Source organism: Cetorhinus maximus, chromosome 4, assembly GCF_964194155.1.
Source record: "Cetorhinus maximus chromosome 4, sCetMax3.hap1.1, whole genome shotgun sequence".
Taxonomy (NCBI): Eukaryota; Metazoa; Chordata; class Chondrichthyes; order Lamniformes; family Cetorhinidae; genus Cetorhinus; species Cetorhinus maximus.
This window is the reverse complement of record NC_135882.1, coordinates 131,307,184-131,331,865: the sequence shown is the minus strand read 5'-3', so window position 1 is coordinate 131,331,865 and position 24,682 is coordinate 131,307,184. Positions and strand designations below refer to the sequence as shown.

At 42.6% G+C, this 24,682-nt stretch overlaps 1 protein-coding gene across 3 annotated transcripts in view; it reads left to right on the top strand.

Annotated features, from left to right (window-relative positions):
* The first annotated feature begins 263 nt into the window (after window positions 1-263).
* Window positions 264-24,682, top strand: part of cables1 (Cdk5 and Abl enzyme substrate 1) — a 185,737-nt gene continuing 161,318 nt past the window's right edge. Inside the window, exon 1 of one of the 3 annotated variants that reach the window (XM_078540833.1) lies at window positions 264-1,024. In XM_078540833.1, the coding sequence (XP_078396959.1) occupies window positions 435-1,024 (590 nt within the window). In that variant the 5' untranslated portion in view covers window positions 264-434. The remainder of the gene's footprint in view (window positions 1,025-24,682) is intronic. The other 2 variants (XM_078540832.1, XM_078540830.1) reach the window with 2 other exon arrangements.

Sequence of the window (24,682 nt, the reverse complement as noted above, 5' to 3'; positions counted from 1 at the left end):
CCCAAAGGAAATTTCAATGCAGATGTTTGCAACCGACCCACAACGTTTTGCATTTTAAAATCCTGCGCTACAAATACAAAAATAAAACGCCAGCCAGCCAGATGGAGACATGAGCTGGTTTGCAGAATGTGTAGCTTTAAGCTGACTGTACAGGAGCCACCATGTGTCTGGGAAGGGCTAAGGATCATGCGCTTTGCCTGGTAGCCGCCCCCTTGTCCCTCCCTCTCCCTCCAGGCTGTCTGCTGGGGCTGGCACAGCGCTTCATAGTGTTAGCACAGGGCAGTGCAGTAGCACGTTTGGCTCTCTGTCTCATGTATATACACACTTGAAAATATATATATATATATGTACAGACACACAGGGAAAAGAAAACCCTATCTATATGCATAGATACACACATCCACACGCGCTGCATTCAACATTTCCACAGGAGGATGGCGGCTGCAACAACCAGCAGCAGCAGCAGCAGTAGCAGCAGCAACAACAACCCCAGCTCGGCATTGCAAATGAAACATTCCAGCAGCAGCAGCGAGCCCAGCACCAGGAAGCGGATAGACCCGAGGAGGAGGCAGGCGGCACTCAGCTTTCTCACCAACATCTCTCTGGATGGGCGCCTCACACAGGATGAGGCTGAGGAGCAGGAGGAGGACGGAGCAGCTGCTGCTGCCGCCGCCCTCGCCGCCGATGCCGAGGCGAGCAGGACTAGCCGGCTGAGCAGCATCGGCGGGGCGGCTTTGCCTTGCAGAGCCGGCGCTGCAGTCCCTCCCGCCGCCGTCGTCGCCACCGCCGCTTCTCCCTTTCCTCCTCCGGACGAGGAAGCGGAGCGTAGGATTCAGCCGAGCGGAGCTGCTGCATCCCCTCTCCCCGCTCCATCTGCTCCTGCAGGCGGCGGTAGCAGGGCAAGGATCAACTCCTTCACTCAGGGAATACTGCCTGCTGCCTTCTTAAGACAAGCATCAGTCCCAAACTACTGCCTGGAACAGGGGCAGATGAGCAGCAGCACTCTTGATTTGCAAAGGTCCAGGTTAGTGCATAATCCTTACTTCTTTGCAGTTTTTATATGAATGTTTAATAATATTGAACTGAGGTGGAAAAGCAGACTAACAGTCAGTACATTAAAGCAAAATATTGCAGAGGCTGGAAATCTGAAATTAAAAACAGTGCTGGAAATACTCAGGTCTGGTAGCATTTGTGCAGAAAGGAAACTGCCAGTTCTGAAGAAAATTCACCTCAAGACTCTTCTCTCCACAGATGCTGCCAGACCTACTGTGTATTTCCAACACTTTCTGTTTTTATAATAGTTCATACATGCCTGTTCCTGTATATATATATATATATATATATGTGTAGTTATGCATGCTATAAGTGGTATCACATTCCATGTCTCAAGAACTCCATTGATTGTGCCAGAGTTTGCTCTCAGAATAATGGTGTGGCGAATGCCGCTCACTGTTGTTCAGGTGGAAATGGTACAGTAGCTTGAGGTGAGGAACAGATGCAAATAATGGTAATAGTTGTTGTCTGAGTTGTGCTGCTTTGCCATTAACTTTACTTTCTGCCTCACGGTTGAATGCTGTGAACTTGCTGTATTTGAGCAGTAGGTATGAACTAAATTCACAACAGCAAGTCTTATCATTTAAGAAACTGTTAACAATGTAATAACTATTAATTATGCCAATCAACCTCTCTGGCACTGAAACTTTCCTATTACCAGTACGGAGTCTCATTCTGCCTCTTCTTAATTGCTGTTGGAGATTTTTAAAATGCCAAATTTTAATTCTTTTTACTTTTCCTTTTTACTGGGCTCTTTTTTTTGTATCTTGCTCTTAATCCAATCCCAGCAGCCCCCCCCTCCCCCACAATTGTCTCTGTACCTGATTTGACTTTGAATTTCCACTTCCTTCGCAGTCTTTGCATGGTTTATTTCAAAATCCGTCAATCTGATTAAGGAGTTAGCATGTTGTTCAACCCACTCAATCAAATCCCAGATGCCTGATTTCCCTGCACTGCTATCGACTCGCACTTTGCAACTTGTCCCGCAAATAATTTAAAAACCTAATGTACAATGCCAAGTCTAACTAACAGCAGATGCTGTCAGATGCCCACAAGAGAAATATCTGGAGTCAAGAGATTTCAGTTTTGGGAGGTTGAAACCTGCTTTGGCAGTTGTCCATTGGTAACGTTATATTTAATGTCAAAGTATGTGCAAAATTTAAGTGCAGGTTGAACATTTTTTTTCATATGGTGCATTTATGCAACACTGTTGTGTGCCCAAAGTTTTTTAAGATATTGGGAATTTGAGATTAAAATTACTCCCACAAATCGACCTGTGACTTAATACAAAAATCTCCAAAAATTTTATTGAAGATTTTATATTTATTTGAATCCTTATATTTAACCAAAACTTTCACCAACAGGAGCTGTTGGAATATTTAGTACTTTGATGAAAAGAAAGCAATGAAGGAAAATGATTCAAGCAAATATTTGAGTCATTAATTTTTCTAGATTCCTGCAGGTCACATTATTAATGCTTTATTGGACTTGGTAGGTTCCCCAGTTATTTTGAAATCTCTATTAACCCCACCGTTTTGTGTTATTTTTGGATGCAGAATTTTTTTGCTGCTATTATTTAGCAGCTACAGAGGGTTATGCTAATACTCGATGTAGGTGAGTAAACCTGCTTACATTTGACTAAAGTTTGGGAGAGTGACACACAAATGGTGATCCGTGACCTCTGTGGTTCACTATTTACCTTGGTTTTGTAACTGTCCAAATCAAGTCCCAATGATGCTGGACACACACAAAAAATTAAAAGGGAATGTAATGCAGATTGGTGCATTTGGAGATCTGAAGGCAACTCATGAGACCTACCAAAATGTATCCATTTTACTATTAGCACTCTGGCTCTGATCACTGCAGAGCAACATTTATACATCAGATTCCCTCATTTATATGGCTACAGCCACCTACAGTTCTGAAATCAGGATGACGATGCAGGTTTGAGTGATGTAAATGTTATAGAGCCAATGGACGTTACCTACCTGTAATCTGAATTACAGAAGCACTAAATGTAAAAGTGCTTGCTAAGCCTCCAGTGCTTTTAATTCTCTGAAAGTGCAGGTACTGGCTTTACATTAGCGAGTGCATGCACCAGACATCAACAATGCTCCTCCAGTATAAAAGCGCCTTCTGCTTATGCTGAAGTTCAAATGTCTAACTACATCTTGGCAATGTCGTAATAAAAGCAGTTAATTCTTAACTCCTATTAAGCGCGCACTGGTGTTTGCAAATGATAAAACTTGCACTGAACTTAGCCTTTAAAGATAGGATCAATTCAAGTTACAATAATTTATTTATTAATAAAGGTTACCTTTTATAAAACATTGTCCTAAAGTGGAAGCAAATGAAACACGGTGAGGGAAATGTTGTTAGCACCTTTCATTGTCTCTCAGGGGATGCACCTTGGACTCTAGCTTGGTTAGTCATGTTAGTTATATGTATTATATGTTATATGTGTTAGTTATATGTTATAGTTATATGTAACTATAAATATCTCAGGCTTTTGTATGACAGTGCTGTTCTATAGCTAGTCTGTGGGGGCTGCTAAAGAGCAACTGCAAAGAGGAGCAGGTGATTATTCTTCCTTTCAGCTTCACCTCTTGCTTCTACTTGGTCTCAACAGCAGTTAGTATCTCACCATCTGAAAGAAGACAACTATTTATGCCTTTGTGATATACGTGACATATACACTTGGTCAGACCCTTTCTGGAGTACTGCATTCAGGTTTGGGCAGCGAACCTCAGGAAAAGTATATTGCTCTTAGAGGGAGTTACATTACATATTCACCAGAAGGATACCAGGATTTAAAGGGTTAAAATGTGAGGACAGTTAGAATAAGCCTCGTTTGTATTCCCTTGAGTTAAAAGATCAAAATCTAATTGAGATGTTTAACTTGATAAAGAGACTCTAAGTTGGATACAGAGAAATTATTTTTTCTGGTGGGGGAATCCAGAACAAGAGGGCATAATCTTACAATTAGAGCTAGGCCATTTAGAGGTGAAATCAGGAAGCACTTTGTCCAACAGTGGAAATCTGTAATATTCTCTCTGAAAAGGATGGATTGATTGAAATTTTCAAGACAAAGATCGATAGATATTTGTGAGGAACATCAAAGAATATGGAACAAAAGCTTAAATGGGGCTAAAGTACTCATCACCCTTCGAGCCTGCACCACCATTCAGTATGGTCAGGGCTGATCTGTACCTCCCTTATTTAAACACTTCTGCTCCATATCCTTCAATATCCTTACCAGTGGCTGAATAACCTATTCCTGTTCCTATATAATAATGTATACAATGCTTTTTACAATCAAAGTTCAATTAGTGCTGGTTGAAAATCATACTACAATAGTTGATGTCTATAATAGTCCAACTCTGTAATCTGTTGCTAGGGAAGAAAGCAGAAATGAAAGTATTAATGGGAGAGAATTGGCACATTTCTGGGGTGAGAGGGGACTGAGAGGTCTGATGAGGAGGAGGTAGAGTTAAGGCTTTGCAGAAGGAATTGGCCTATTTTGCACCATTGATCATAAAATATTATGCTTTAATAATCGTGCAAAATATTAGTTTTTTTATAGCTGGTGTTGCAGCACTTCTATCTAAGAGGAACAGAATTGACAAAAAAGTACACTTAAATCGAGAAGCTTAGAGCCAGCAGTGAATTTCTAATGCTAGTTTATTCTATATTAATGCTTTTGGGTGAATACTTGTGATCATCAAGATGAAGAATGCTAGCTGGAAAATGAAATGCTTCTCCAACTTCATGATCCATTGTCAACATCAGCTTCTCCTGGGTCAGTTATAGCACAGTCATATGTAATAAAGACTTGGCTACTCTTTTCTTTATATTGGGGGTAAGAATTCCACTGATCATGGAGTCTAATGATGTAAGTGCCTTTCAGAAAATTCATCTGTTCAAATTTCCAGCAAAATCTTACAAAAGGTACTCCTGCCATTTCACCAGAACCATTTGAAATGAGGCATTGCTGTGTATGATGATGACAAGAGGATCTGTAATATCAATGTGTGCTAACCTTGTCTTAAATAGCATGTTCTACTGCACCAATGTGCATTCACTTGCTATAGCAATCATCTTTGGCATTAAATTAGTAATTTCAGTTAATGTGTAGGCAACTTGCGCCAGCATCCTCATCCACTAGCATTTTAGTGATACAGCTCAATCTCATTTCATGGGAGTCTTATAAGCAGCAGGGAGAGAAGATCATGTTATCCCATTTGCCTGTACTGGTATGAAATCTGGGTTCCAGAGGATAAGGCCCTCTAGTATCTACTATCCAGTATCCAGCTATAATTTATTTGTGAGAACCTGTTACTTCATTCTTGCAGCTTAGGAAATCGTCAAGCATTTATGCATTTAAAAAAAAAAGTGGTATATACTCTCAATTTTGATTGGTCAGGTATTGACCAGGAAAGGGATTTAGGAAGCAGGAAGTGGGACTTGTAGACAATTTGAGCTTAAAAGAGGATTGAGAGGAGACAGTGGAGAAAATCCAGAATGATCAGGATTAGGAAAAGAGTGAGTGAGTGACAGGGGTGGGTTGGAGATAAGGGAAAGGGGAGGATGCAGGGGGATGTCACACGGATGCCTTGCTCTCGGTGATGAAGAAATCCATAATCTTCCTGCACTTAGATAAAAGCAAAAAACTATGGATGCTGGAAATCCAAAACAAAAACAAAAATACCTGGAAAAACTCAGCAGGTCTGACAGCATCTGCGGAGTGGAACACAGTTAACGTTTCGAGTCCGTATGACTCTTCAACAGAACTAAGGAAAAAAGATGCTGTCAGACCTGCTGAGTTTTTCCAGGTATCTTTGTTTTTGTTTTTATCTTTCTGCACTTGTTATTTGATGTGAGGATGGAGGTCATGGGAGCATAATTTTTGCAGTCATGTGCCTTTTGGAAAATGGAGCCTAGGGTTATTCATGTTTTCCAGAATTATCCTGGAATAGTCGATTTTAGCTGAGGAGACTGGAACATTTGAGTGTTTGATGTGATCGAACAAAGATCTGGAGATGAATAACTGGCCAGCTGTGCACCACATTTGTTCAAGTTTAGATCCCTCAGATTGAGAGAGTGAAGAAAGGGGTTGTACTTCGGGAGCCACAGGAGTATCAGACAGTGCTTGTTTTGCTGGGTGTAGGCAGTCATCTGATTATGGTTTATGGTCAGAAATAGGGTTATGCAGGTAAAAGACCAGTAAAGGTAACAAAGATTTGATCTGAAGGTGTCTGGCATTGTTTGACCAATACTTGTAAAATTTACCCTGTCAGTGGATTACACAAAGATTAGCATGTCAGCTGAGGCTGTGCTTTACAGTTGTATCACACTGAAGCAGTTTCAATGATGACAGAAACATGTGTGCATCTTGAGCAATTTCCTTTTTCCAGCCTTCTCCCCTCCTCTCCTGAAAGCACCGACTTTCTGGGCTAGATTTCTCTTGATATCTGGCAAACATCTGGAGTCTCACCCAAGTTATTTGTCAGGTATGAACTGAGTGTGGGCAGGCTGGTCAGCTGTGGAAGCCATCACAGTCAAACTCCGTATTCTCTTCACTAATGTGCAGTTTCAGTGGGGAGCTTGGCTGATTTTTCCCTTGTCTACAACAACAGCTTATTTATACAGCAACCTTAAGGTAATAAAATGTCTTCAGGAAGCCTGACATCGGCTAATTAAGGCTAGGAATTAACCCCGGGACTCTCTTAAATAAACTGGCATTATACCAAGCAGTAATTTTACCCACTAGGCCATATTGTTAGCATTCTCACCTTTGAGTCAGAAGGTTCAAGTCTTATTCGAAAGACTTGACTACATACTCCACACTGACACTCCATTGCAGTACTGAGGGAGTGATGCACTGTCAGAAGAGCTGTCTTTTGGATATAAGTGGCCCCATCTGCCCTTCAGAAAGACATAAAAGATCCCATGATGCTATTTTGGAGGAGAGCAGGGAAGTTGTCACCAGTGTCCTGGTCAATATTTATACCTCAACTGTGTGTCAGCTGTGGCTCAGTTGATAGCACTCTTGCCACTGAGTCCCAAGGTTCAAGTTCCACTCTGGGACTTGAGCAAAAAAGTCTAGGCTGACACTCCAGTGCAGTAATGAACAAGTGCTGCACTATCAGGGGTACCGTCTTTCAGATGAGGCGCTGAACTGAGACCCCATCTGCAAGATCCATGGCACTATTTTGAAGGAGGAGTGGTGCAGTTATCCTGAGCAATGTTTATCCCTTAATCAACATTACGAAGACAGATTATCTTGTCATTATCATAATGCTATTTGTGGGAGCTGTTCAGCAAATTGGCTGCTGCATTCCCTACATTATAACAGTGACTACACTTCGAGTACTTCATTGGCTGTAAATGTACTGAGGGATGTCCTGAACTTTTAAAAGGTGCTTTATACATGTAAGTTCTTTCATATAAGGGGAGCTATTTGAGCTCAATTGCCACCTTTTTTTATATATCCTTGGGATGTGGATGTCACTCGCAACATCAGCAGTTATTGCTCATCCCCACGTAGCCTTGAGGAGGTGCTGGTGAGTTGCCTTAGAAACAGAAAATTTAAGATGGAGGAGGAGGCCATATGGCCCATCGTGCCTGTGCCAGTTGAAAGAACCTATGCAGCCTAATCACACTTTCCAGCTTTGGTCAAAAGCTCTTTGACTTATGGCAATTCAAGTGCATATCCAAGTATCTTTTAAATGCAATGAGGGTTTTTGCCCATCCCACCCTCTCAGACAGTGAGATCCAGACCCCCATATCCTTTGGGTGCAAAACCCTAATCCTTCTGCCAATTACTTTCAATGTATGCACCCTAGTTATTGACCTATCTGCCAACAGAAATAGGTCCTTCCTATCCTCTCCATTTTGGCTTTTCAAAAGCTTATACACCTCAATTATAAGATCAGAAGTGATCATTACTGATGATTGCACAATGTTCAGCACCATTCGCGACTCCTCAGATACTGAAGCAGTCCATGTCCAAATGCAGCAAGGCCTGGACAATATCCAGGCTTGGACTGGTAAGTGGCAAGTAACATTCACACCACATATTGTCAGGCAATGACCATCTCCAACAAGAAAGAATCTAACCATCGCCCCTTGAAGTTCAATGGCATTACCATCGCTGAATCCCCCACTGTCAACATCCCGGGGGGTTACCTTTGGCCAAAAACTAAAGCCATATAAATACTGTGTCTGTAGGAGCAGGTCAGAGGCTAGGAATCCTGCGACAAGTAACTCACCTCCTGACTCCCCAAAGCCTGTCCACCATCTACAAGGCACAAGTCAGGAGTGTGATGGAATACTCCCCACTTGCCTGGATGAGTGCAGCTCCCACAACACTCAAGATCTTGACACCATCCAGGATAAAGCAGCCCATTTGATTGGCACCCCATCCACAAACATTCACTCCTCCATCACCGATGCACATTGGCAGCAGTGTGTACCATCTATAAGATGCACTGCAGGAACTCACCAAGGCTCCTTAGGCAGCACCTTCCAAACCCACGGCCACTAGCCATTACCATCCAGAAGGACAAGGGCATCAGTTAGATGGGAACACCACCACCTGGAAGTTCCCCTCCAAGCCATTTGCAACCATGACTTGGAAATATATTGCCTTTGCTTCACTGTTGCTGTGTCAAAATCCAGGAACTCCTTCGCTAATAGCACTGTAGGTGTACCTACACCACATGGACTGCAGTGGTTCAAGAAGGCAGCTCACCACCACCTTCTCAAGGGCAATTAAGGATGGGCAATAGATGCTGACCCAGCCAGCGGCGCCCACATCCTATAAATGAATAAAAAAAACCTTCCTGTAATGCAATGAGCAGAACTCTGTGCTGTGGCTTAACTAGCGTTTTATATGATTCTACTATAACCTGCCTGATTTTATATTCTATGCCTTGGCGAATGAAGGAAAGTATCCCCTCTGCCTTCTTAACCACCTTATCTGCCTGCCCTGCTACCTTCAGTGATCTGTAGACATTACTCCGTTTCCTCTGTTTCTCTACACTTCTCATTATCCTACCATTTAAGTGTGTTCCCTTGGCTTATTAACCCGCCACAAATGCATTACTCGCACTTCTCCAGATTGAAGCCAATTTGCCACTTTCCTACTCATATATCCAGGTCATTGATATCTTCCTGCACTATTAACCACATGGTCCATTTTTGTATCGTCTACAAACTTCTTAATCATATATTCAAGCCTGAATCCTAAACCATGGAACTTCACTGGGACCTGTGGACCCCCACTGGAAGCAACTTTCCAGTCACAAAAGCATTCATCAACCATTACCCTTTGCATCTTGCCACTAAGCCCATTTTGGATCCAATTTGCTTTCTTGAATCACTGCTGTATATGTGGTGTAGGTACAACCATAGTGCTGTTACTGAAGTTCCAGGATTTTGACCGAGCAACAGTGAAGGAATGGTAATATATTTTCAAGTCCAGGTGGTGTGTGGAGGTCCTGTGGCGCAATGGGTATCGTCCCTGGCTCTGAGCCAGAAGCTCTGGGTTCAAGTCACACACCAGGACTTGATGGCCAAGGAAGGTGTGTTCAAAACGCGACCAAACAGGTTGAGTATCAACCTGAAAACCCTTCCAACATATGCTAATGGCAAGTGGTAAGAGCGGGAAAGATTCCTGGTCAGACTTGTGATGGAAAGAAAATTGGAGCCCCTGCTGTCATTATTGATACCTCTGGACAACAGCATGCATTGAAAGTGCGTGTTGCCACAACTCTGACTACTTGGGTTGTCTCAATTGGCTCGATGGCCAGTGTGGATCTGATAGGTGCCATCAGCCCAGGGTTTGATCATCGCTCCAGCTGGGATATATTCAGGACCTGTCTCCTTGTCCCTACCCGTGGCGAAGTTTGTGGCGTTTTGGGTAGGACCTACCTTACGGCAGAGAACTGAAGAAGATGGTGTGTGATTTGGAGGAGAGCTTGCAGGTGGTGGTGTTCCCATGTGTCTGCACCCTTTGTTCTTCTAGGTGGGAGAGATCAGTGGTTTTCCAATTCCCAAGAAAGTTCATTCCCAGAAATTGTTAGCTTTTATAATATAGTGTTTCTTATAATACAATCTCTCTTTCCTCAATTCAGTTTCTGCTCTACACTTTACACCTGACGTTGCCTTGGCGATGTTTCCTCACCTGTGCCAACTGCCATCTCGATGGCTGCCATATTTTGCTGTATTGTTTGGCATCAGGTGATGTATAGCAGGCTCACAAGCTGTTGAAGCCAGATCAGGTTTGTAATAGCATCAACTGTAGGGAGAGAGCATTTGCCTGAAAAAAAAATACATTTTTTTTTCACTGCTCTATGATTCAACTTATGCATAGATCATTCAGCTGTGTGGTAATCTAAAGAGGCCTTGTCCAGTTTGAAATTAAATGCAAAGAAAATATTCTGTAAATACAAAACAGATCCATCAACGAAAGAAAAGAGAAAAGATAGGTGAGGGTTTCAGGGAGCAACTTTTCACTTGAGGATAAAAACTTTTGTTTTATTCCAGGTTTTCAGTCTTTGCAAACTGCATTTTATCAGTAGCATGAAATGGATACTCTTACTTATTGTTCAACAGAAACTTCTCTAGTTCACAGCACAGAAACTTCTCTAGTTCACAACACTATCACAATATTAGAAGTTAATTTGTGAAATGGTACTGTGATAGGTGGGGCATGGCCATTTCAACTCCTAAGATATGAGTTTTGTGTCATGTCATTCCTGACAATTTTTGATAAGGTTAAAGTTGTGTACTGATGACTATTAAAACAGATGTATAAAAAACAACAGCTTATCCTACTTAGTAGCAGGGCAGCTCTAAACATTTCCAGTCTTCCTAACTAGCTTAGCGTAGTTAACTAGGTCATCATTACCTCTGCACGGTATTATTTACACTCATTGTATATGGTCTCAGGTCTTACATTGGCACTGGTTTCTTTGTTAGACAGTAAGATAAAATTTCTCTCAATTGTAAACATCTAGCCGAGTGTGAGTACCTCTTCCAATATAAATTGGTATGAAACCAAAGATATCCATCATGATAGCATTTGTGTAGGAGGGTAGAAATTACTGCTGGCATTGCATGTTTGTCTGACATCCTTCTGTCAGGCATTTTAATGGAGCTATAACCTGGTTTATTAAATATTTTAACAATTGCATTAAAATAGCAAACAGGAATGTAATGCTAGTATATATATACAGAAATCTATAGAGGTTGCAATATGCAAACAGACCATTCAGCCCGATCAGTCCATGTCAGCATCAACCGCTCACACGAGCAAATAGCCCAAATCACAAGTTTCCCAATCTGTTCCCACATACCTTCAACCTTTTTCCTTCATTTGCCAGTCCAATTTAGTTCTGAATATTTACATTGTTTCTGCCTCAACTACTAGCCCTGGAAGCGAATTCCATAGCTTCCATAGTCTCTGATGTTTCCCCTGCTTTCTCTTCTGTGTTATCTAACAATAGCAAGGGCGGGGGTGTTCCACACAGATTGACGTTCTCACAATTCGGATAAAGAGTTTTGACTTGGGAACAGTAAACACAATTTCATAGGTTGTCGTTGACTCCAAATTGGGCTATAGATAATAAAGCGGCAGGCTGTGGCAAAATAAAAGTCATTAATAAACTGGCAGAATGGGTTGTAATTGGCAAATAAATTTCAATATAGGTAACTGTGAGGTGGTACATTTTGGAAGGAAGAATAAGGAGTCTACATGTTCCTTGGATAATGAAAGTCATATGAGGCAAAGGGATCTATAGGGTACACATTCACAAATCACTGCAAGTACGACGCAGATTAACGAGGCTATATAAAAGAAAGCAAACACAGCTCTGAGGTTCATTTCAACAGGGATAGAATTGAAAGGCAGAGAATTTATATTCAATTTCTATAGAACCTTGTTGAGACCACACATGTACCGTGCACAGTTCTGGTCTTCACATTATAAAATGGATTTAGAGGTACTGGAGACAGTGATTAAACAGATTTACAACGTGATACCTGTCAGGAAAGAATGAACAGGCTGAGGCTGCTTTCTGTGGAAATGAGAAGGTTGAGAGGTGACCTCAGAAGATTTTTAAGATTATAAAAGGGTTTGATAGGGTGGATACACAGAAGATGTTTCCACTTGCGAGGGAGACCAAAACTAGAGGCTGTAAATATAAGATAGTCATTTATAAACCCAACAGGGAATTCGGGAGAAACTTCTTTACCAGAGAGTGGCTAGAATGTGGAACTCATTACCACAAGGAGTAGTTCAGGCAAATAACATAGATAAATTTAAGGGGAAGTTCAGAAACAACTAAAGAGAAAGGAAGATAGGATTATGCTGATGGGGTAAAGTGAGGGTTAAGAGGAAGCTCGTGTGGAGCACTTGGGCGAAATGGCCTGTGTAATTCTATGTAACTCTCTTGGACTTAATGTTATGTTTATGACCATTCATTATGGGCGCCTCAACTACTAGAAACAGCCTGCTTCCATCTGTTCTGTGGATTGCGCAAAGATCGCCCTCTTGCTTCATCAGGATATAACTACCGTGCTGGGGACACCAGTCGTGCCAGTCCTGAAGAGGACAAAAGACATTCAGAGGGGATACTGGCACCGGGCCCACAGTGAGTCTAACAGGGTTGGGGCAAAGTGCAGGAGATTGGGAGAGGGGTGAATAAAAGAACAAGCTCAAATATCTGACTCAGACATTAATATTTATTAAACTGCCCAGCCATCAAAAGAATATGTAATACAATGACAGGCTACTTAGTGCTTACAGTAAATTGTTTGAAATATGATACCTGGGATTATACATACAACCACACATAAACGGTCACCTCATGTTGATTGTCATCTCTTTAGTGACTGACCAAATCACTATTTCCACCAATTGCTGCAATGAGGTTCTTTTAACAACTGCTGCTTTCTAATAGCAGACAGGATATTAAACTGACAAACCCTCACTGTCCAGTAAAAATCTTTTATAATATAAATTATTTAATGAGCATCGAGTTCTTTGTTTGAACCATGGAGTTAAAGCCTGCCCTGACATTCTGGTTTCCTATGCTTGGGACAGCTTCTTATCAAATGGTAGAGCAGGCTCAAGGGACCTAATGGCCTAGTTCTACTCCTAATTCATATGTGCGTGTGTTCCCTTATCTCTTTCTGTTACGTGGTTGGTTTTTACAACTCCATGAAACAGACAGGTCTAGAATTCAGCCTTTAAAACAGCTTTGCAGTTCAGACTCACAAATATCTCAGTTGCAGTACTATGGCCCCCTTCAAACTGTTAACGTAGACTGGCCTCTTAGAATCTTTGAGAATAACCTTGGTTTTTTCCAAAATGTTCAAGGTCAGCAAGTTTTAATAAGGTCTTTTCATTAGCACCAGCACTCAGCTTCTCAAAGCTTGCTGCTTAATTTGACCAAGTTTCTGTATAACTCGCTAAAACAAACAACATTCCATATTTCATTTAAACTATTGATGACCCTGGGTTGGTTAGCTCTTGCAGGTCTCAACCCCTGGTCTCACTTACAGTTCTGTTAAGTTGGTCAAATTTTACAATAACTTCCAGTGGTCTTTTCGAAGGACTTCTGGTTTGACTGCTTTGGATCTGAGAAAACTGCACAGTGTACACTGTGGTCAGATGTGATCAAATGTGGGGAAAAAGGCCTGAAACTGCATTATAAGCCCTGGATTTGCATTGAAATTGGGCCCGAGCTTAGATCCAGGTTTGCACCTTGGATGACTATGAAACATTCTAAGCAATTTGTTATACTGCACTCTTCCAACACCAGAATGAGTGGACGCACGTGGTTTGCCATCTTGGACCTCGCAGTATCCTTTTTTCTCGTGGACACATCTAATGATTAAAAACTCAAAATTCCATTAATCTTATCAGTCTGAAATGTTACCTTAATATCGTGTAAACCTGCAATCGTAAATCCCTCTTTTCTTCCGCAGCATTGAACCTACTCCCATTTTTTTTTAACAAAATGCATTACCTCCTTATTACTGACACTAAACTCCATCTGCCACATTTTGGCCCACTCCTGTTCTTGTCAATATCCCACTAAGCAGAACTTATCATTAACCCCAACAGTAATGTTGAGCCTGTGGATGAAAGGATCTTTGTCAGCTTTTTAATAGTCAGGCCTGTGCCTAAAATCAGATTTGCCTACATTTCACCATTTACCCACTCGCCAATTATTATAAAGGTAGCTAACTTGGCAAGACTGGGAAATTCACACGCCCAGGCTCAGGTTCTTAATTATTTTCATTCCATAATTCAGAACACGCTTTTTGATCTCCTCTGTTCTGCTTTACCTGTCGCCATCAAAACTATTTTGCTGGGCTAGAGATGCTTTGCACAACAATGCAACAAGTTACCTTTGTAGCTTCCAACAGCTTCCAGCCTCGTTAGTCTCCCAACCCTGGACATCCTGCTTCTACCTCCTTCCCAAAATCCACAAACAGGACTGTCCCAGTAGACCCATTGTGTCAGCCTGTTCCTGCCCCATGGAACTCATTTCTTCCTATCTTGACTCCGTTCTCTCTCCCCTTGTCCAGTCTCTTCCCACCTATATCTGCGATTTCTCTGATGCCCTATGTCGTATAATTTCCAGTCTCCTAAGCACCTCCTCTTCACCATGGATGTCCTATCCCTCTACACCTCCATCTCCCACCAGGATGGTCTGAGGGCTCTCCGCTTCTTCCTTGAACAGAGGCCTGAACAACCTCCATCCACCACCACTCTCTCTCCTCCGCCTGGCTGAACTTGTTCTCTTACTGAACAATTTCTCCTTTAACTTGTCTCACTTCCTCCAAATAAAAGGTACCCGCATGGGCCCCAGTTATGCCTGTCTCTTTATGGGGTATGTGGAACATTCCTTGTTCTGGTCCTACTCAGGGCCCCTTCCACAACTCTTTCTTTCGGTACATCAATGACTGTTTCGGTGCCACTACATGCTCTCGTCTGGACCTAAAAAAATTAATCAATTTTGCTTCCAATTTCCACCCTTCCAACACCTTCACATGGTCCATCTCTGACACTTCCCTTCCCTTCCTTGACCTCTCTGTCTCCATTTCTGGTGATAGACTGTCCACCAATATTCATTACAAGCCTACCGACTCCCACAGCTACCTCGACTACAGCTCCTCAAACCCTGCTTCCTGTAAGGACTCTATCCCATTCTCTGAATTCCTTCGCTTCCATCACATCAGTTCTGATGATGCCACTTTCCAAAATGGCGCTTCTGACATGTCTTCCTTCTTCCTTAACCAAAGTTTCCCACCCACTGTGGTTGACAGGGTCCTCAACCGTGTCCAACCCATCTCCCGCGCCTCTGTCCTCACACCTTCCTTTCCTCCCAGAACCATAATAGGCTCCCCCTTGTCCTCACTTTTCACCCCACCAGCCTTTGCATTCAAAGGACTATCCTCCGCCATTTCCGCCAACTCCTGCATGATGCCACCACCAAACACATCTTCCCCCCCACACCCCTCCATCAGCATTCCATAGGGACCGTTCCCTTCGTGACACCCTGGTCCACTCCTCCATCACCCCAACACCCCATCCCCTTCTCACGGCACCTTCCCATGCAATTGTAGAAGGTGCAACACCTGCCCCTTTACCTCTTGCCTCCTCACCGTCCAAGGACCCAAACACTCCTTTCAAGTGAAGCAGCGCTTCACTTGCACCTCCTTCAATTTAGTCTACTGCATTCACTGCTTCCAATGCGGTCTCCTCTACATTGGAAAGACCAAATGCAAACTGGGTGAGTGCTTTGTGGAACACCTTTGGTCTGTCTGCAAGCATGACCCAGACCTGCCTGCCGCTTGCCATTTCAACACACCATCCTGCTCTCATGCCCACATGTCCGTCCTTAGCCTATTGCAATGTTCCAGTGAAGCCAGACGCAAACTGGAAGAATGGTACCTCATCTTCAGATTAGGCACTTTACAGCCTTCCAGACTTAACATTGAGTTCAACGACTTCAGACCATGAACTCTCTTCTCGATCTTCAACCTTTTTTTATCCCTTTTTTCAAAATTCATTTTTAATCCACTTATTTTTATTTTTTGAATTATTTATTCATCCCCTTTTTCGATCCTCTTTTCCCTGCCCCACTCCACCCCACCCAGGCCATCTATTACTTGTTCATCTTATTCTTTTCAGGGTGCTTCATAGAGTCAGAGAGGTCTACAGCACAGAGAAAGATCCTTCGGCCCATCGAGTCTGCGTCAGTCAAACAAGTACCTAACTATTCTAATCCCATTTTCCAGCATTAGGCCCATAGTCTTGTATGCCATGGCAAGTGCACATCCAAATACTTCTTAAATGTTATGAGGGTTTCTGCCTCTACCACCCTTTCAGGCAGTGAGTTCCAGATTCCCACCACCCTCTGGGTGAAAAAATTCTTCCTCACTTCCCCTCTAAACCTCCTGCTCCTTACCTTAAATCTATGCCCCCTGGTTATTGATCCCTCCACCAAGGAGAAAAGTTCCTTCCTGTCTACCCTATCTATGCCCCTCATAATTTTATACACCTCAATCATGTTCCCCCTCAATCTCCTCTGCTCCAGGGAAAATAACCCCAGTCTATCCAATCCCTCCTCATAACTAAAACTCTCCAGCCCAGGCAACATCCTGGTAAATCTCCTCTGCACTCTCTCTAGTATAATCACATCCTTCCTATAATGTGGATTCCAGAACTGCACACAATACTCTAGCTGTGGCCTAACCAGTGTTTTAAACAGTTCCAATATAACCCCCCTGCTCTTATATTCTATGCCTCGGCTAATAAAGGCAAGTATGGCTTCTTAACCACCTTATCCACCCGTCCTACCTTAAGGGACCGGTGGACATGCACACCAAGGTCCCTCTGATCCTCAGTACTTCCCAGGGTCCTACCGTTCATCGTGTATTCCCGTACCTTGTTTGTCCTGCCCAAGTGCATCACCTCACACTTATCCGGATTAAATTCCATTTGCCACTGATCAGCCCATCTGAGCAGCCCGTCTATATCCTCCTCACTATGTACCACTCCACCAATTTTCGTGTCATTCACGAACTTACTGATCAACCCTCCTACATTCAAGTCTAAATCATTTATACTTATATATACCACATTCTGCTTTCTTACATTTGCCACTAGCAGCACCTTTTTTTAGCCTTACCACTCCCTTTGTCCCCACCTTTTATCCAGCTTCACCCCCTTTTTTTTATTCATTCATGAATAAAATGGTGATATGATGACCATAATTCATGGTGATCATTATAATTCCAGATTTTTATTGAATTCTCTGCATTACTCTGGGTCTCTGGATTATCAGCCCAGCGACAATACCACAATGCCACCACCTTGCCCTGAAAACAGTATAAATTTCATCACATTTCTATTTCTCTTTAGCTCTGAAGAAGAGTCGTACAGACTCGAAATGTCAACTCTGTTTCTCTCTCCACAGATGCTGTCAGACCTGATGAGTTTTTCCAGCATTTTCTGTTTTTAATTTCAGATTTCCAGCATCCGCAGTATTTTGCTTTAAGCTACCTTTCCTCCCTAGTCACACACCCAGCTCAAGACCAGCTCTGATCATTTTGCCAGTCCGCTTTGCTAAAGGGGAACACTTTCAAAGCTAAGCCAGCCAAGTTGTATCTTGTGAACTTGTTACAACAGCATTTTCTGACAAGGTGCCTGTCAGCACCTCGGTTCTCTTACATTGTGCCAGAATTGAGAGATTTTTACTCTTGAGTTTTATACAAAGAAAACCATTCTATCAGGCTCCACAGTCTTATCGGCTGACAGGCTGCACACCAGCCAGCCTCACTGCATTGTTTTAAAGTCTGTAAACTAGCCTCCATCTGACCCATCCAGCTTAAATGTCAGGTCAGAAACCATGGTAAGACTAACACGCTTTATAGTACACCACTACCCAAACTACTGACAAGAGTGATAAATTGTGAGTTTACAACTGCAGGAAATGGTTCATAGCCTGAGAGGAGAGCCTCAAAAAGGATAATGAAGGAATGTAAAAATCCACATCTAGAATATGCTTAGTTGAAGGTTCATTTTGCAACTTAAAAAGTCTGTGTTTGTATCTGGTTCTAAACAACAGAATTTATTTGTGTTCCTCTAGTTGTGCATCTGCTGAGAATCTCTTTGAGCAATGACCAAAACAAGTTATCCTGAATAGTAGCTTTGTTTTCTTTGAGGAGGATGTTAAATCATGTGTTCAGATTGGATTGCTGGCACCATTACAGTACAGGAAACTGGCAAGAAAAGAAAACTGCCTTAACAGTAACAGCTGAAGTACAAAGTCCTGCACAGAATGCAGTGTTAAATAATACTTTCATTTACATTGCACCGTAACACACCAGAAGCCTCAAAGTCCTTCACATAGTGAATTCCCTTTGAAGTACATCCTTTACATATGTAGTTTTGTTTCCGTTTGTATTTCCATTTGCACAGCCAGACAAAATCTTGTCAGGACGTAAATGGGGAACTGTTACTGCTGTAAAGGCCAACAACCAGACACCTCAGCCACATCAGCCTACTCTCAATCATCAGCAAAGTGATGGAAGGTGGTGTTGACCTTACTAACAGATGATGCTTACTCACCAATAACCTGCTTACTGATGCTTGGTTTGGGTTCTGCCTGGACCACTCGACTCCATGCTTCTTGTTGGAGTCATACCTAGAATAAAGGAAGATTGTGTTGATTGTTGGAGGTCAATCTCCTCAGCATTAGGGTATTGCTGAAGGAGTTGTTCCAGTTGGATGCAGCTCCTGACTCTCCAAAACCTGTCCACCATCTACGAAGCAGAGGTCAGGGGTGTGATGGAATATTCTCCACTTGCCTAGATGAATGTGGCTGCAACAACACTCAAGAAACTCAACACTTTCCAGGACGAAAAAGCCGCCATGACACCAATCCTGCACCTTAAACATCCGCTTTCTCCACCACTGGTGCACAGTGGCAACAGTATGTACCATCTGCAAGATGCACAGCAGTAACTTGTCAAGATTTCTTTGAGAGCGCCTTCCAAACCCAAGACCTCTACCACCTAGCAGGATAAGGGCAGCACGCGTGTGGGAACGCCACTACTTGCAAATTCCCCTCCAAGCCACATACAATACTGACTTGGAACCATATCGCTGTTCCTTCACTGTCACTGGCTCAAAATCTTGGGCCTTCCTCCTGACCAGCACTGTGGGTGAACCGACGCCACATGGACTACAGCAGTTCAACTCGGCGGCTCACCACCACCTTCTCAACGGCAATTAGGGATGGGCTATAAATGCTTGCCTTGCCAGTGATGTCTACATCCTGTAAATGAATGAAGGAATGGAGATGTGTGCCCAAGTCAGGATGGTGTGTGACTTGGAAGTGATGATGTTCCTTAGCATCCTGGCCTTGTCTTCCTAGGTGGTGGCAGTCACGGGTTTAGTAGATATGCTGTACAGTTTTATTCTTTATGTGGTTTGTAGGGCAGTGTCATAAAAGCTATATGTTTTAAAAGTGGGCACAAAAAGCTATTTAAGATGGCTGTAACATATCTTGTGACTTGGCAGTATGCAGCTCCAGACAGTCCTGAAACTCAAGCACATATCTAATTATATGTGGACAATCACAGCCATTTGTGAAATTCAGACATCCCTTTTGTTAAAGGTGGACCATCAACAGAAAGGACCACCGACAATGGAGATATCAAAACTCAATGAGTGTTAGGCAAATATGAAATGGATTTCAATGACCTTGAGCTGACATTGTATTGTGGTGGCTTCTCATCCCAAACACAGAGGCCTCGGCTGTCTGAAACTCTGACTGTGAAAAGCCACAACACAGGATGTTTACTGGTCCAACACATCACCTTATTTGGAAAAGGACTCTGGACTTGCCACAGGTCACATAGGTTAGGCAGCCGTATTTGCTCCCTGCTTTTAAAAATATAACAGCAGAAGCTGTTCTGTGACACCTTCTAAGCCCTCTAACCAGCTGCAAGACAACAATGCAGCCAAGGTAATCTTCAGCTATACCTTGAAAATGGAGAAAGACTCTTTGCCTCCCCCACCAACCCACCCCACCACACCACACCACTCCAACCTCTTCCAACTTTAAGTTCACCTGAGAGTCAACCTCCTGGCAATTCAACTGCAAGAAGACTCGCAGCTTACTGAAAATCCTCTGCTTTTAAAAGATCTCCTCTCCAGCTAAAGCATCAATTCATCCAAGTAAGTGTGTGGAATTCTCTTCCCCAGAGAGCAGTGGAGGCTGAGTCATTGAATTTGTTCAAGGCTGAGTTGGACAGACTTTTGAAAGACGAGAGAGTCCAGGGTTATGGGGTGCAGACAGGAAAATGGAATTATGATCACAACCAGATCAGCCATGATCTCACTGAATGGCAGAGCAGGCTGGAAAGGCTGAATGGCCTACTCCTCCTATGTTCTTAAACTACAGGAAGAAACTAAAATAATTCCAGATTGTAGTCGTATTGTTTTTTCCTTCATCTGTATCTAATCTTTGTGTGTGTGATAGTGTAAGACATCATGCTTAAACCTCCAGGGCAAATGCGTGCTAATAAATAATCTTTTTTTTTAATTTCACAAAAGCTTGCTGCTGGAAATTACTTAATATGGGGCAAAACACTCTGGGGGTAGAAAAACGCACTAACCTCACACATTAAAACATTTTGATCATGGACAGCAATAAAATATATAAATTCTTTCTGTGACATCAGTTAAGAGTCAACTGCTTTAGTGTAGAACTGGAATGACATGTAGACCAGCAGGCTTCTTTCTCAAAAGGATACAACTGAACCAGCTGGGTTTTTATGAGAAACCAAGAATTTCAAGGTCACTACTGGTAGCAGATTTTTATTTTCACACTGAACTTGAATTCTGAAAATGTCAAGGTGCGACCTAAACTCCTGTTCTGTACTATTGGGCCAGGCTATTACTCGTCTGGTAATATAACCCTACTGCATCCTGAGTGTAAGACAGTAGGCCATATGTTATGACATTATAACAGAATGATGGCGCATGCTGAAATATTCCGTTGAAAAAGATTCCACCTTTGAACATTTTTTTAGTTAACCACTGTGAATAGCTTCTCCAACAGCTTACTGAGTAAAGGCACGACTCTACCCCTGAACCACACAGGCCGGAAAGGTGCCAAGTCTGGTCTCTGCTGTCTCCTGAATGAGGTGATCTCAGCTGGGGTAACAAATTACAAGCAACAGCTGGCCTTAGTAGCTGGAGCTAGGAACCTGGGGAAAAAAACATCAGCCAGAGAGCTCATTCCTAGATTGTTGTCCAGTAAGAGTTGCTGCTTGTGTGCGTGAATTACATTCGAGCAAACAAATTAGGAGCAGGAGTCGGCACTCCACATTCCGCCTATCTCCGATAACCTTTGACACCCTTGTTAGTCAAGAATCTATCTCGCTTAAAAATATTCAGTGACCCTACCTCCACCACTTTCTGGGGAAGTAAGTTCAAAGACTCACGACCCTCTGAGAAAAGGTTTCTTCTCATCTCTGTCTTAAATGGGAGAGCCCATGTGTTTAAATTGTGTCCCCTAATTCTCGTCTCTTCCAGAAAGGGGAAACATCCTTTCAGCATCCGCCCTGTCAAGTCCCCTCAGGATCTTGTGTTTCAATAAGGTCACCTCTCAATTGTATAAACTCCAATGGATACAGGCCCAACTTGTCCAGCCTTTCCTGGTAAGATAACCCACCCCCATCGACATCAGTCGAGTGAACTTCTGTTGATTGAAGACAAGACCCGGCTTGCCTGTGATGTCCTCCGTAGTTACTCATTGTTGAAGTATTGAAAGGCTTTCAGCATTTTGAGAAATTATATCCCAACAAGAGTCTCATGCCTTCAGGAAAGGGAGAAAGCAGATCAAACACTATTGTGATGAGCTTCTAATGGTTAATCTGTGACAATGATGGCTGGTGGTGGCATAGTGGTATTATCAGCGGACTTGTATTCTAGAGACCCAGGGTAATGCTCCGGGGTCTCAGGTTCAAATCCCAACAAGGCAGATGGTGAAATTTGAATCCAATAAAAATGAATGAAATCTGCTGTCCTTACCTGGCCTATATGTGACAATGACTCCAGACCCACAGCAATGTGGTTGACTCTTAAATGCCCTCTAAACAAGGGCAATTAGGGATGGGCCTAGCCAGCGATCTAAAAAAAAAACTCTGCTCCAGCATATTGCAACACTTTACCAAAAAATAAATAAGCACACTTAAAATATGGAATCCACCTGTACGTCCATTTTAAAAATATAAAATAAAATTTTAAAGAAAGCATTTGCCTGTGCTGTATATGTTTATTTTTAAATAAACACCCATTTTCTGGACAATCTTAATGGAGTGTAATAACTGGTCTGCTATGTATCATGAAGCAAAACTATGATGTTTACAGTAAATTATTTCCTTAAATAAAGTAGTCTATTGTAGTTATGAATATTTATGCCACAATAAGGAAACAAGGGTCAGATTAGTTGACATGCTGGTGTGTGCCTTGGATGCACCTTGTACTTGTCACTCTAGGTACTGTGTTTGTAAAGGGCCTAATGGCATCTCCAGAGCTTTTTAATCAAAGAAACTAATATTTTTCCAAAATAACAAACTACTGTACACCAAGATGGTGTACGTTTGGGATTTAGTACTTCAGAGAAACCATTTTAAATATAAACTGCAGGTGTCATTAGCAGCTGATTTTTGTTGTCCTAATAAAGCAACGTTAGTGCCCATCTAAGAGATCAGTGTTGTATTTAAATACACTCTGACGGTTTGTGAATTGTATATTTTTCCAAAAGGAATGATTGTTTGCTCTAAATGCATCTGTTGTAAGTAGAGCTGATTATAATGAGAACTGAGGTCGATCAGTTGTCAGACCCAGCTGGCGGTAAATGTCAGAAGACCTCTTGCATCGTGTTTTAGCCTCTGCCAGTTCCCTCAGCTGCCTCCTCGTCTGTTTAGATTGTTCCATGAGCACTCGCAGTTTCTTTGTTTTAGCTTCTATATGGACCAATTCCTCAGCTGGACCAATTCCTTCAGAGAGCACCAATCTCCAGTCAGTTGCAAACATCCCTATCTGTTGAAACCTTGCAGTACAATGCGCTGCTATTGTACGCAGGCAGGTCCTTGCTACAGCAAGGCCAAAGCTACATGAGTTGTAACCGGCCATGCTGAGGCATTTGCGGTCACTTTGTCGGTCCCAAAGCTGCTCTCTTCCTCCTGAGCCCCCAAAAATAAACAGACCTACCTGTGTCATCCAATTTGATGGCACTACCAACGAATACTGAACAGAGCATGCATGGCCCATGCTCCACCCACAACTCGACCACTCGCTCTAAAGTGCTTTGGGATGCCTGGAAGTTGAGAAAGGTGCTTTATAATTACGAGTCTTTTTTTTTCCTTTTTTAAAACCAGGATCCTGTGTGAGGAAGAGAATTCTGATTTACATTCTTAATTGAGTCTGACTTGGTGATGGGGGAGAGTTGGCGGTTGGTGCAGGGGGAGGGGAGGAGATGATGGGGAGCATGCGGCAGTGTCAGGGGTTGGTACTGCAGCCACCCAGAGATAGGCCAAGGAAACAATTGCTGTGACTGCAGCAATGGCGGCAATAGGCACATTAGTCCTTCCCCACAGTTTTTGTGGAGCCTCACAATTCAGACAGGGTCTTTGAGTTAATTTGACGTGAATTGTTTTCTATAAGTCAGTGCAGCAAAGATTTGATGCCTGTGATTGATAACCCAGCATTCTCAATGCTGAACATTTGAACTCGCTTGTGGAAATGGGCTTTCTATGTGATAGAATATTGACCAATAACCTTGTTAATTTTGACAAGGGAGCCTTCCCTTTTAGTCTCCGAGCCTGACTATTCAAAGTTGTGAAAGGGCCAGAAATATTAATTTTAGATTTTCTAATTCAACTAAAGAAAGGTGTGAATATAAATAGGTGTTCCTCTGATGCATTTGTGTCTACGTTTAAACTGGAGAACAGGTGAAAATATATCACGCTGTTATTCAAACAAGAGCAACAATTCTAAGGCCAGGATATTTAGGTCGGCGAGCGAAGAGGGGGTGGGGCCCGCTCGCTGACGCGTATCAGCTGTGCGCCCGCTGACCTGTCAACGGCCTATTGAGGCCTTTTAAAAAGTACCTAACGTAATTAATGGACCTGCCCGTCCAACCTTAAGATTGGCTGGCAGGCCGGGAGCCCTGGCGGGCTTAAGAAAAAGCCTGAAACCCCATCCATGGGCGGGACGAGGTTTCATGAGGGTTTTTAAATATTTAATAAAAGTTTGATTAAAAGTGATGGACATGTCCCAGCTCATGTGACAGTGTCACATGAGGGGACATGTCAGGAAAATTTTATTATATGTACCATTTTTAAATTTGGCACCGATCTCCCTAAGGCAGCACTTAGCCTCAGGGAGATGAGTGCGCTCTTTCGTGCACATAGCACTTCCTGGCGGATGTCACGCTGGGCGGGCCTTAATTGGCCCACCCATGTAAAATGTATTTTATACATATATATATATATATATATATATATATATTAGTGATTTGGATGAGGA